Genomic DNA, 13,450 nt, shown 5'->3' on the forward strand with positions numbered 1-13,450 from the left:
GTATGCTTTATTTTAATAGTCAAGAACAATGTCTAAATGTACATGGATGTCTCAAAGGCCACACTTAGTGTTTTTTATAGCAGAACCTGCTAACAGTGCAGACCATTGCGACCTAAGTTATCCCCAAAATACATTCGGAGTAAGCGCATCTTGCCAAACACACTAAATGATGGGCAACTAAATACATTAACCTGCATGGGCAGTGGTCCGTGGCCAACGTTAGCGCCCTAGCGTCCTGAAGTCACCCTCATCCAGAGAGGTTGCGTCGATTGAGAATCCACGCCCTGAACCTGAAAAACATTGAAGAATTTAACTATTAGCTATGGGACCTCAAAATCAATAGGGGTCATCCTCCTCCCATGGGCAGTCCACCTATTAAGTTTCATGATTCTAGGTCAAACGATATTCAAGTTAGAGTCCGGACAACAGATTATCCCTATATAATATCATCATATAGCAAAAGTGAGTTATCTCCCCTGCTACTTTGACCTTGGGACCTTAAAATCAGAGGGCGTTTTAGCCTCATCCACGGGCGCACGTCTACCTTCTAAGTGTTCATGACCTGTAGGGTCAAACACGGTATTTAAGTTAGAGTTCGGAAACCAGATTATCCTATATATCATCATAGAGCAAACTGAGTAATCTACCCCTGCTACTGGTGACCTTTGACTGAGGAGCTAAAATTAATAGGGTCCATCCTCCTCCCCGAATGACAGTCTAGCCTATTAAGTTTTCATTGACTCTAGGTCAAACCGGGTATTTGAGCGTTAGAGTTCGGAAACCAAATTGTTGATGCCGTCGCCGCTGCCGGAATGAGTATCCACTACGTCTCGGCTTTCTTGCTTATGCCAAGGCGAGACAAAAATGGTCGGTCTGCAGTTTAGAAAACGTTTTCTAAGGCCACCACCTTTTCTCCCCTCCCCACAATATTTATAGTATGGGCTGCACGAAATTGCCATACTTACTGTTGCTGAGAACAGACGACCTCCATTCTTGTAGATGAGAGCTTCAGCTCCCTCATTAGCGCCGCCACCATCTTGGCTTCCTCGGGAAAACAACCACGAGAAGCCCGGTGCCGCCTATCAGCCGCTGAGTTCCTCAAGCATGCTGTCGAATAGCAGCATCCCGCCATTGATGCATATAGCCGGCACGTCCACTGAGCCTAGCGTTACACTCTTGTACTAGCTGTGCCAGTGGGGACGTAGGGCGCTGAAAAATATGGTGTTATTTAATACGGATTGTTATATGACAATGTGGCTTTGATTAAAGTAAATTGGACACATGTAAAAATTCCATTTTGACATTGTTATCATCTGTTACGTTTTATTTTCATGCCAACAACCTAAATTCTATGATTTCCATATTTTGGGTTGTGAAATTCCTTTCAGCAAATTTTTCGAAATTTTTGTTGTTGATACGAAGAGCTTAATGGTAGATGAACATTAGTGAGTTATATGATTATTGTATTTGAACAGGTTTTAGAACCACATCTAGTTGAAAGTGCTTGTCCGTCCCATCCGTAACATTTTCTTACTGTGGAATGGCCCTTATATTGATAGAACTTCAAATTAATTACCTCCAAAGAACTATCATCCACAACTAACGGCTCATCATCGCTATCATCAGCAGTTGACTCTTCTTGGGTAGAGGTTGGTGGAGAGCTGTTTGCAGTCGGGAGGTCTGGCTGTTCTTCAGACTGTTGCAGATCACGGGCCTAAAATGATATATTTCAGGGGAATGAATAAACCTGTTGTCCCCAAATATTAACATTTGGAGATTAACAACAGGGGAGTGGTCATGTTCACCAATTTGAAAGCCTGCCAATCACTTATTTTATATTATAAATTGGTTATAAATTTGGCTAGATAATTTGAATCACCAACCGGGTTAAATGACAAATTACTTACCTCTGTGTCACTCAGCCAATAAACGTGTAGAACGACCGATCTGGTCAGCCCATAATGGGACAGAGATGACCCCTTGAGTGTTGACTCGAGCGCCGGGGATTCCCTGGACGACTCCCGAACGACAAACATTTGTGTGGCAGTTGGCTGGCTGCCGATGAAATCCATGAGCACCTAAACAAATGACAGTTTTTTTCCATATATAATGAACAGATAAAGGGGGAGGGGCAAAGGTAAAAATGTGGTAGAGAAAGAAATTCGGACTTTAATATGGTAGCAGCCGTTAACCGTCGTGGCCTACATATAAATGTCATCAGGTGACCTTGGACATCAGTTGAGGTTAACATCATCAATAGGGTTATTGGCAGCCCACAGCCGACAGCCACCACCCAGGGTGGAGGAATAGCCTTTCATTGCTGATAGTCGCCTTAAACATGCAGATTCAATACCTGAATATCTTGGTCCGCATTGAACCGACGGGTAGAGTCTTGACCACTGGTGTTGCTAATCGAAAGGCAGCCGTGCAGCCCGTTCTGCTTGGATCTGTAATTGAACAAATACTTAGAATTTACGGGAGAGCAATCAGTACTTATAGACATGCTAAATTCATGAAATAACAAGAGTTGTCAGATGACAACGTAGCACGCCGGGTATATAACAATTAGTAAACGGCATCAATCTGACATTTCTACTTCCAAATCTTTGTGAGTTATGGGCAAGCCTATAGTTTTTTTCTAAGTCTGGTTAAAGTTTTTGTCATGGGTGACCTTGACCCCTTTGAAGATTATATCGAGTAACATGAGCAAGGTCATGTCGTAGACTTTCCCCTGGGGTACTTCAGTACCAAGTATGAAGATCCTAGGTCAAAAAATTTGCGAGTAAAGGGATCTTGAAAAAGGGGGGGGGGCCGACGCCGACGGTATCGCATTAGCTCTAGGGACTCCGTCCCGGCCATCTAATAAAGGTATGAATAAATATCAATAAAATGATTGTTTGAAAATTTATACTGATGTGATAGTTGAAGACACAGATCACAAAATATTTTTCGACTTTCAATGCCCACATCCACATCCAGGAGTTCTTTATCAAAATTAAATACCTGCAGATGCAGCAGCAGGTATTACATATTGATTTTACCTTGCTTAAACAACTATTAAGTCAATATGTAATACCTGCTGCTAAAAACCTATTTTTTGACGCATATTTTTACAATGACTGATAAGGACGCTAAAAAAAATTTCTGCCTCATGCCGTACTACTAGTATGTACGGAGTGTACATGTACTAGGTTTTGTAATACTCAGGGGCCGGTTTCACGAAGCGTACTTAACTTAAGTATGATTAAATCACTAATCATATTTAACTTCCCGTAATTATGATTAGTTAATCATACTCAAAAATCTGTTTCACGAAGCGATTTAAGTACATATTTAACTAATCACATAATTAGCCGACTTCAACATGAATAGACTGGTACTCGCTTTTAAAAATTACAACGGTATTCAATATGGCGGAACAATACGCCAAAAATATCTTCAAGTTCGGTACATGAAAAAGAATTAATTTCGTCAACTATAAAGTGATTGAAAGTGTAGGCAGCAAATCTTAGATAGATTTAACATTTCCTAGCGCGAAAAAATTGAAGTAAAATTTCAATTGGATAAATCTGCAACGCTACCTAATATACTATAGTACGGTACTACTTCTAAGTTCTAGGACTAGTAACTAATTATGAACCTCCTACATCCTCTCCCACCTGCTCCTGAGTAGAAGTTGTAGAATATTGGTGATTATTAATCATGATTAAAGCTTAATTACCGCTTCGTGAAACAGTCACTTAATTTAAGTACGAAGAAGTTTAAATCATGATTAGTGATTTAATCTCACGATTCAATACTTCAAGTTTACGCTTCGTGCAAAACGCGCCCCTGGTGCTCCATCTTATGCTCACCAGCTGCATTGTGGACACACCCATTTTAATAGTCAGCCGATACAGCTTCCTCCTACATGCATTTTTGTGCTTCAATATTTATATCCACCTGTTATAGTTAGCAGTGACAGCCTTCTCCTGAATTTTGTTTCAAGATTATACCCACCTATAATCATTTGTTTTAATGTCATGCAAAAAGCTAGAACAAAATATGACTTCACCTCGATCTGCCACCGTCTCTTGCTGTCTCGGGACTCAGAGACAGAGCTTGCCTGCTCTGGCCAAGGCCGCGATTGCCTCGCTGTTTGTAGCCGCCGAGCTCTATCCGTAGCCAAGCTCTCCTGGAATTGCTTTTTCTCTATCACCTCGCAGTCGTCCAGTTTGCCCCACTGTGTGTCCTTTGCAGCAAATCTGAATATAAGAAGAAACTCACACGATAACAATGAGAGCCCATCTTAGTATGAGGTTCAGTTGGTTGTGCTCTGATTTGTAATCTCTACTATCAACCGTGACATGTCGATGAGCTGTGCTTTCGAAAACAGGTGGTTTCGTGCCCGACTCTTATGGTAGATGCTTTGTGGAAGCTTAAAAAGTATTATCGCAGTTGAATCTAATAAGCCTTAACCGCCTCAAAATTAGTATCGAAAGACCATACAGTGTCTTCACTGTTCTAAGCTCTTCTAAGTTATGATTAAATAAGGTATGATAACCATTTATGGTAATCCGACTTTCAATTACGGTGGCATGCATCGCAATTGATCACAATCTGTAACTACACGAGAAGAAGTACAAGGTACGAAATAAACAATCAGCAATCCTATACTTAAAAACAATTAGAATCCCAGTGAGTGCCCACACTCACTTGAGGAGCCAGGCTGGTGCTGCACGGCGGAGCAGCCTGGTGCTGACGGCGGCAGCGCACCGTCGGTGCTGCGCGCGGAGCCAAGCGCTGGTGGCGGACGCGGAGCAGCGTGGTACTGACGGCGAGCAGCTGGTGCGCTGACGCGCGGAGCAGGTTGGTGCTGACGGCGCGAGAGCCAGCTGGTGCCTGACGGCGGAGCCAGCCTGGTGCTGACGCGGCAGCAGTGGTGCTGACGGCGGAGCAGCTGGTGCTGACGGCGGAGCAGCTGGTGCTGACGGCGGAGCAGCTGGTGCTGACGGCGGAGCTGACGACTGGTCACCATCCTATTTGAAGAAAAAAAACCAGCAGTCAATGACGGGTCAATGACCTGCGAGCTATAACAGTTAATAATTTAAATTTATAATTTTTTTAACTTTCTTCATGTACATGGAAATAATAGATCAGATAAAAAAAATTATGAATTTATGATTCAGTTTCATTAGTGGCATGCTATGCGACCCGTTATGGTTCAGCGGAAAGTTCGCTGCACCAGGTAGTCATGTTATGCCCACACATGGTTAAATCAGGCTGGAGATCGAGTTTCCTAGCTGTCCTGTGAATGATATGGTGACAGACTGACTAGACACAGGTGAGATTTGAACTGCCTACATGTAGCGTAATAATCACTGAACTAGATTCAGTCGATGGGTGGCCATTGCATATTCCCACTTTTTTGCCCCCTTTGAATGTCGCCTCCATATTTCGAAAGGTTCATGCTTATCTGTGATGATAGATCAATGAATAGCCCCAAGTCTCTAACTTCTAAGTAGAACGCAGGGTTCTCCAAGAGCACTTATAGCCTGGCGGCCCGCCAGGCTATCGGCGAGCCCCGCCATCCTGAAATGCACCCGCCACTCTAAATATCATAGCCGTCATGCTAAATATCATAGCCCCCGGACCCCCCTAGCACGCAAACCGCCTTCGGCGATTTGCAACTAGGACCGTAAAGGCAGCACCCGCCATGCTATAATGAAAAAGCTTGGAGAACCCTGGAACGGTATTGGATAAGTTAAGTAATGTTACATTTGCTTGTTTGGATTATCTCCCCTAGCTCCGCTTCCGAATGTTGCATCAAATTTCCAAATGGCTCATGAACATCTGCGATATAGATCAATTAATCCTCTATATATGTTTGAAGTCTCTACTTTGAATGGTCTAGGCGGAGTTAGGTAATACGACATGCTGGTATGGATTATCTCCCATAGCTACACTTCCGAATGTTGCCTCAAAATTCTGAATGGCTCATGCACATCTGCGATGATAGATCAATCAATCCCCAATGTTTGAAGTCTCTACTTTGAACAATCCAGGAGGAGTTAGGTAATACGACATAAGCCGGTATGGATTATCTCCCATAGCTCCGCTAACAATTCCGAAAGGCTCATGCACACCTGGGATAAGATACTAATCAGTCCCCAAAGTTTGAAGTCTGTACGTTGAACGGTCAAGAAGGAGTTAGGTAATACGACATATGCTGGTACCGACGTTTCCGAACGCTGCATCAAAATTTCGAAAGGCCCATGCATGCCTGGGATGATAGACCAATCAATCCCCAAAGCTTTCATTTGACATACAACATGAACTGATTTGACCAAAATTCAGTTTGACCTTCCGATGACCTTTGCCTACACTCCCGGAAACGAACGGGCGTGTAATTAAGTTTCCTCTCTCTCGCGTGCCGGAAGTCAAAATTAAAAAAAACGTTACATAAGTTTTGCGTCTTGACCTTGTAAGTATGTATGCAACGTTTTGTGTAAACAAATCAAAAAAATTGACGCCGTAATTGCGTTTTAAAGAATTTGACCTTTTGGCCCCCACCGCGGGGGGGGGGCGGAGTCAAAATTCCGAAGGGCTCATGCATGCGCATTCCTGATGTTGGGTCTAACAATCCCAAAAGTTTTAAGTCTCTACGTCAAACGGTCTGGCAGGAGTTCGACGACATTACGGACAAACGTACGTACGACGGAGGGTAATACATGATTCCCACTTTTTTTTCCAAAAAGGTGGGAATAATTACTTACGTTAAAACTGTACTTACAGAGGGCTCTTGAATTGCAGACGGCACCTGTTCTTCTGCCAGCAGATATAGTCGACCCTGCGGGCACATGCTGAGCAGTGTTGATGCATTAAACACTACACTCCCGGAAACGAACGGGCGTGTAAGTTTCCTGTTGCCCGGCAATATCTGGGAAGTGAAAGTTTTATATTAATTAAATGTGTCACAATGAGTATAATGAATAAAAGTGTAATCTTGTACCAGCTATACCATAAGTTTCCTGCCCGGTGAATTATATCGATGACAGGCTGCATGGCTAGATGTATGACTGTACCTGTATGTGGAATTTGAATCCCAACCTGGATGCCTATAGTCTATCTATATAGTCTAGTTCCTTAGCTACAGGTCAGGAAATTTCCTATTTGAGAAATTAAATATATCAATAGTAACTTTTCATAATTTGTCCTCCGCAAGACATGCTCATGTTTTGTGCAGCTTTGACAATTGGCTTGTTATAACTATCTGATAGCATATTCAGCATTACATTTTCCATGCAGCTAATCATTCATATCAATCCTTGATATTAACTTGCAAATCTAAAATAGAAGAATACCTGGAGGTATAGAAACGGGAAGGTGCCAAACAATGATGCAATCTCAGCACGTATAGTCTCTGCGGAGTCCATTGTGTTGAAGCAGATTTTGCCCGCCATCCGCTGCATTGTCATGTTGGCAATTTTGTTTGCACTGGGTACGGGGAACGTGCCATCATATGCTATGACCGAGTCGTGTGGTAAAATCATGACATCTTTCGTGACCACACGACCTTTGCGCTTGGCCGCACGATCATTATTGCGCAGAGTTACAGGCCGTGTTCGCTTTTTGTGTCTCAAGACAGGCTGTTAAACAAGAGAAATATCATGAACTACCTGAAAAACAGCCATGATTCATGAAATAAAGTACAATGGGAATTGGCAGATGGGCAGATATTAATGTATTGCCAATCTAATTATATAAGAAGTTTTAAAAATAAAAGTGCCCCTAAAAACGTGTACAGTACACACATCGAGGTAAATAGAATACATTTTGAATTGAAAACCCCTTCTCGATCCCCTATAACATTTCAAACAAATATCGGTGAAACACCCCCACCCCCTATTTTTGTTTCGTCGCGGTGCCCCCACTCCTTTTTTGGGTCTTTCCGAATCCCCCACCTTCAAAAATGGAACAGCACTGAATGATTAATTGGTTAAGAATACGATTACAGGGACCGATTACCCGGTTACAAAAATCTGTAACCGTTTAAGATCTAGTTTAATGTAATTTACTGCCTCACCATAATTGTGGGATAATCCTGATTGTCCTGGAACTCGTCTTCTGAATTGGTGGCAGCTGATGTTGTTAGGGCGTTGGGCGTTGTGGGTGCGTTGCGGTTAGACCAATAAATTGTGCCCTAAACATTTTTATATTCTGGTGTTATTTTAGAATATCTCCAGTACTAGACTAGCAAATACTTCGTGTCATGCATAATCACACTACTTTATGACAAAATAAACTCTAGTTCCTCCCATTTCACTGCGCGTTGTCTTATAAAAGGTATTTGAAAATACCTCCAATGTTGTTCAAATTCTCCGATGTTGTTGACAATTTTCCCCAAGCAACCGTGCAGCGGTGCTGAGGTACAGCGGTACGGGTGTAGCAAAGATAAAAACATGTGATGTCACCTCACCACTTCGAGGCTAAATTGTTTGGCAAACAAGTCGGCGTTTGCGCCAGAATGCCAGTTTTCTCATCTATTTCTTGTGGGTTTTAAGCAAACGCACAGTGTTTGTGCGCACGGATTGTGCGGCTTTAAGCGATTTAACGGTTTAGAGCATGCATCAAGGTTTACACAAGAAGTTTACCTTCGTAGCGCACGAACGAGATAGGGTCATGGGAAAAATCCCAAAACAATCCATCCAGCTGGGTTGGACTCTTTATTGAAACCTGCATAATATAATATAGACTTCGCAATTGGACGGATATACATACGTACAGATGCACGCACGCACGCACGCACGCACGCACGCACGCACGCACACACACACACACACATGGACATACATATAATATATACATATCTATTTATATGTCTGTCTCGTAAGTACGGGCCGTGATGACCTACATTCGCTTTGCATTGTGAATCCCTTACACATACTTCTATCTATAACCAGCCTTCCATTATAATCCGATTGATGGTATACAACTTCAACTAGCGTGTGCTGCGTTCGCGCGTATAAAAATCTACAGTGCATCTCTGTGCAATGCGAGAATTTCTAGCTCGATAACATGATCTCAAAGGAGTGCAGGGGGCCTTATACAAATACATGCGCATGCACACGCAGGCACGCACGCACACACACACACACACACGCGCGTGTACACGCACGCACGCGCACGATAAAGACGAATAATTGTACACATCACACGCTCAAGCACGCACGAACCACGGCCGAGTAATGTACAGTGTATTCTCGCTGTAATGGGATATATGGCTACGCACTTAAATATAGGTGCGCACTCAAACCGTTTTCCCGCCAGGGAATTATTTGCATTAGCACTTAAAAGTTTGCACGACATCGTACCGTAGCTACTCTACTCTCACCTAATACCTTTACGTCCACATTACTGAAATCGTCCATCACGTTGATGTCTGCTTCTTCGACGACAAGAGGTTCCACTTCTTGGCTCCATAGCGAATTCATTAAACATCTCTCCTCCGACATAGAGAGGTATCCGGGTCCGGTTCGTACATCGAACATCGTCACGCCGGAGAACAAAAAAGTTCTAAAAATATTCTTATTATTGTAATATTATTAATCTCTTTATCTTTATAAGTTTTATTGGGGTCTCTATTCTGTTGTCTTCCTCGATTACCTGACTTCATGTGCAAAAGCCTACGCTACTGCGGAATATTGTCAGGTTTACTATATCACCGTTATTCTTGTTTAGTTCGTAATTTCTTGTATATTCGAGAAGGACAACTAAACCTAAGGATCCCTTTAAGTTTAGCTTCCTTGTTTCTGCCATTCCGTATTAGAATTTTCTCTCTTCCACCTTAGTGCCAATTTGAGGCTTTTTCTACTGCGATCCGCAGTGTTGATCTGTCTATTTGATCAACTTGTCTCTATCCGTCTTCGATATAGTCCCGTGGACTTTGAAGACTATTATTTACGAGTTAGCTTACACTCGTTGAACGTGACGTTTGCAGGACGCCTTTACAACAACGCGCCACTTTACTAAAAGCAGCAACAAAGCGACCGATCATTTCAAAATAACGCCGAACATTAGGATATAAATTACATCAAGGATATTTGTTACGCGGCGATTTGATTTACCTTTAGATGTCAAGTTGAATTTTATATACTCTCGTCAGGCTACTCAGGCAAACGCGTTCTATAACTCACGCTCGTTTGTTCCAAGTGGCGGTGAAAGCTTTCAATTACAAACACAAGCCTCTCCTGGGTGCAATTGCGATTCGATTTGTCACGTTACACGTTAGCTGGTTCTACAATACGGTTGTGTCTACTTCCATAGAGTAGTAAACTTGATGTAGAAATTGTCGGGAGAATTGAATACGACAAACGATACAGCTACTAAACTTAACGACTATTGTTAAACAATGTTCCATTTCCGACCATTGTATATGTTTCATTCATATTAAAGAATAATAGATATCCCATAATAATACCGTAGTGTATTTAAAAGCTATCTACGTTACGAACACACTTTGCTATTAAAATTCGCATTATAATTGAAATATAGGGGTTTCTAATGAAGGCACAAATGGAAGCGACGTCAAGCAAATATTTTCATATCGAATGTGACATTAAACACATTCAGAAGTCATTGTATTAATTATAATAAAATGTTGCTCGACTAGCAGACACAATGCAAACCAAATATGATATTGATTGGGTTCTACAACGGTTGCATGCAACGATCATGATTCCTATTTCTCGCTGGTGGTAATTACTCAATTCGTGCAAGCTATAGGTGAAAATACGCGACGAAACTTGATTCTAATGCAATCTACTCCTTACAAACGCTAATAACAAAAGGTTCGAGTTGGAGACCTCTTTTTCTCACATCCTGCCATCGCTTGCCACCAGTATGTGTGCGAGAGACGGGAACGTGTTTGGCGCTCATCCGTAACTGCTACGCTCAAGACTGAAGCCAAAGCAAAAAATATCACCGATGCCTTAGCACCGACTTCCATCCGCTCGTCGCATATATAGAAAAAACACACACACACACACAATGTACACATTTATTATTATATACTGAAGCGAATTCACGCACTTTTTATTGATTCAACCGCGAGTAGATTCAACCTACGATGTACGATCCAACATGTCCCTCCTGCGTTGGTTATGCAGGGAGAATACCCTCACACACCATGTCAACACATCTATCCATGCATCCATGCGGTAAAACTACCCATATATCTTCACATACGATCCTCTGATACATTCAACATAAATGAGAGGCGAAGGAAAGCTATATGTGCCTTGCCCAAATGTTATTCAACATCCCTTCAACATTCACATTATACACAATAACGAGGGATCGAATCGTACATCGTTCAACGCGCGACAAACACCACGTGCTGTGTAAAACAATCGTAGCAGTGAATTAAACTTCAGTAAAGCCTATTACATGTCGATTAACATACGTGTTTTATATTTTTATATAAGTATATAGTACGTTGGGTACGTCAATTCGTTAGCGATGGTTAGCAGACAATGGAAGCCGACATGACCGTATAACGTAACACACTCGGCGACCCAGAGCCGGAGTTACTGGCTATGTAGAAATAATAGGGAACTATATCTAGTTGGAATGGATAGAGTGCTTCTTATTTGGTGATAAGATTAACAAGCGACAGTTTCTAGCTGCCATAGATGGCGACAAGAAGCAGCTTCTCAATGTCATATTTATCAGATGCGGGTGCCTATTACACAAATCATGGTCCAGCCTCTTTCTCTCTCTCTCTCTCTCTCTCTCTCTCTCTCTCTCTCTCTCTCTATATGGCGGACCAATACGCCAAAAATATCTTCAAGTTCGGTACATGAAAAGGAATTAATTTGTAACTATAATGATTGAAGTAGTACAGCAAATCTTAGATAATTTAAATTTCCTTGGGAAAAAATTGAAGTAAAATTTCCAATTGGAAAATCTGCAACGTACCTAATATACTATAGTACTACCTACTTCTAAGTTCTAGTACTAGTAACTAATTATGATTAGTGGATTTAATCATGCTCCTGAGTAGAATTAAATATTGTGATTAACTTAATCATGATTAAAGTTAATTACGCTTCGTGAAACAGTCACTTTAATTTAAGTACGAGAAGTTAATCATGATTAGTGATTTAATCACGATTCAATACTTAAGTACGCTTCGTGAAACCGGCCCCTGGTGTCCATCTTATGCACCAGCTGATTGTGGACACACCCTTTTATAGTCAGCCATCAGCTTCCTCCTAAATTTTTGTTTTCAATATTTATATCCACCTTTTATAGTCAGCAGTGAGCTTCTTCCTGAATTGTTGTTTTCAAGATTTATACCCACCTATAATTCATTTGTTTAATTCATGCAAAAACTAGACAAAATATGTACTTACTCTTGCCACCGTCTCTTGCTGTGCTCGGGAGACTCGAGCTTGCTGCTCTGGCTCGGCAGCGATTGCCTCCTGTTGTAGCCGCCGAGCTCTATCCGTAGCCAAGCTCTCCTGGAATTGCTGGTTTTGCTCGCAAATAATGCAGTGTCCAGTGTGCCCCACTGTGTGTCCTTCTGAGCAAGTCTGAATATAAAAAAATCACCAATAAAATGAGAGCCACTTTATGAGGTCATTGGTGCTCTGATTTAATGTATATCAACCGTGACATGTCATACTGTGCTTTCGAAAAAATTGTGTTTGCCGACTCTTGGTAGTTCTTTGTGGAAATTAAAAAGTATTATCGAGTTGATCCAATAAGTTAACCGCCTCAAATTATATCGAAGACCAGTAATGTTCACATGTTCTAAAGTCTAATTTATATTAAATAAGTATGTAACCATTTATGTAACCGACTTTAATTACGTGGCATGCCATGCAATGATCACAATCTGTAAATACACAAGAAGAACACAAGGTTACGAATAACAATATCAATCACATTAAAAAATTAGAATCCCCATATGCACACTCACTTGAGGAGCAGGTGGTGCTGACGGCGGAGCAGCTGGTGCTGACGGCGGAGCAGCTGGTGCTGACGGCGGAGCAGCTGGTGCTGACGGCGGAGCAGGTGGTGCTGGCGGCGGAGCAGCTGGTGCTGACGGCGGAGCAGGTGGTACTGACGGCGGAGCAGCTGGTGCTGACGGCGGAGCAGGTGGTGCTGACGGCGGAGATAGTGATATAGTATAATAATATATATATATATATGAGGAGCGTATAATGAGATAATACGCATATTGTCATTATAGCGCTCCTGATATATATAAATAATATATGTAGATATACGGTGTGTGTGTGTGTGTGGTGTTGTGTGTTGTTGTGTAGTGTGGTGTGTGTGCGCGGGTGGTGCTTGCGGCGTGTTGCGTGGCGTGTCGTGCGCGCGTGTGCTGACGCGGCGTGTGCGTGGATGCGTGCGGTGCGTCGTGGCGTGCGTGTGTGTGTGTGTGTGTTGTATGCTTAAT

The 13,450-nt window shown here is 42.2% G+C and overlaps 1 protein-coding gene across 1 annotated transcript; it reads right to left on the reverse strand.

Annotated features, from left to right (window-relative positions):
• Nucleotides 1-1,098: 1,098 nt before the first annotated feature.
• LOC106812928 lies at nucleotides 1,099-13,224 on the reverse strand. The gene is made up of 6 exons (XM_014816938.1): nucleotides 12,965-13,224; nucleotides 12,396-12,575; nucleotides 2,354-2,447; nucleotides 1,908-2,078; nucleotides 1,577-1,714; nucleotides 1,099-1,209 (listed from the first exon to the last, which is right to left on the reverse strand). Exons 1-6 carry the CDS (start codon nucleotides 13,222-13,224, stop codon nucleotides 1,099-1,101), a joined length of 954 nt encoding a protein of 317 aa, XP_014672424.1.
• Between the last annotated feature and the right edge of the window lie 226 nt (nucleotides 13,225-13,450).

This window comes from Priapulus caudatus, unplaced genomic scaffold, assembly GCF_000485595.1.
Source record: "Priapulus caudatus unplaced genomic scaffold, Priapulus_caudatus-5.0.1 Scaffold702, whole genome shotgun sequence".
Taxonomy (NCBI): domain Eukaryota; kingdom Metazoa; phylum Priapulida; class Priapulimorpha; order Priapulimorphida; family Priapulidae; genus Priapulus; species Priapulus caudatus.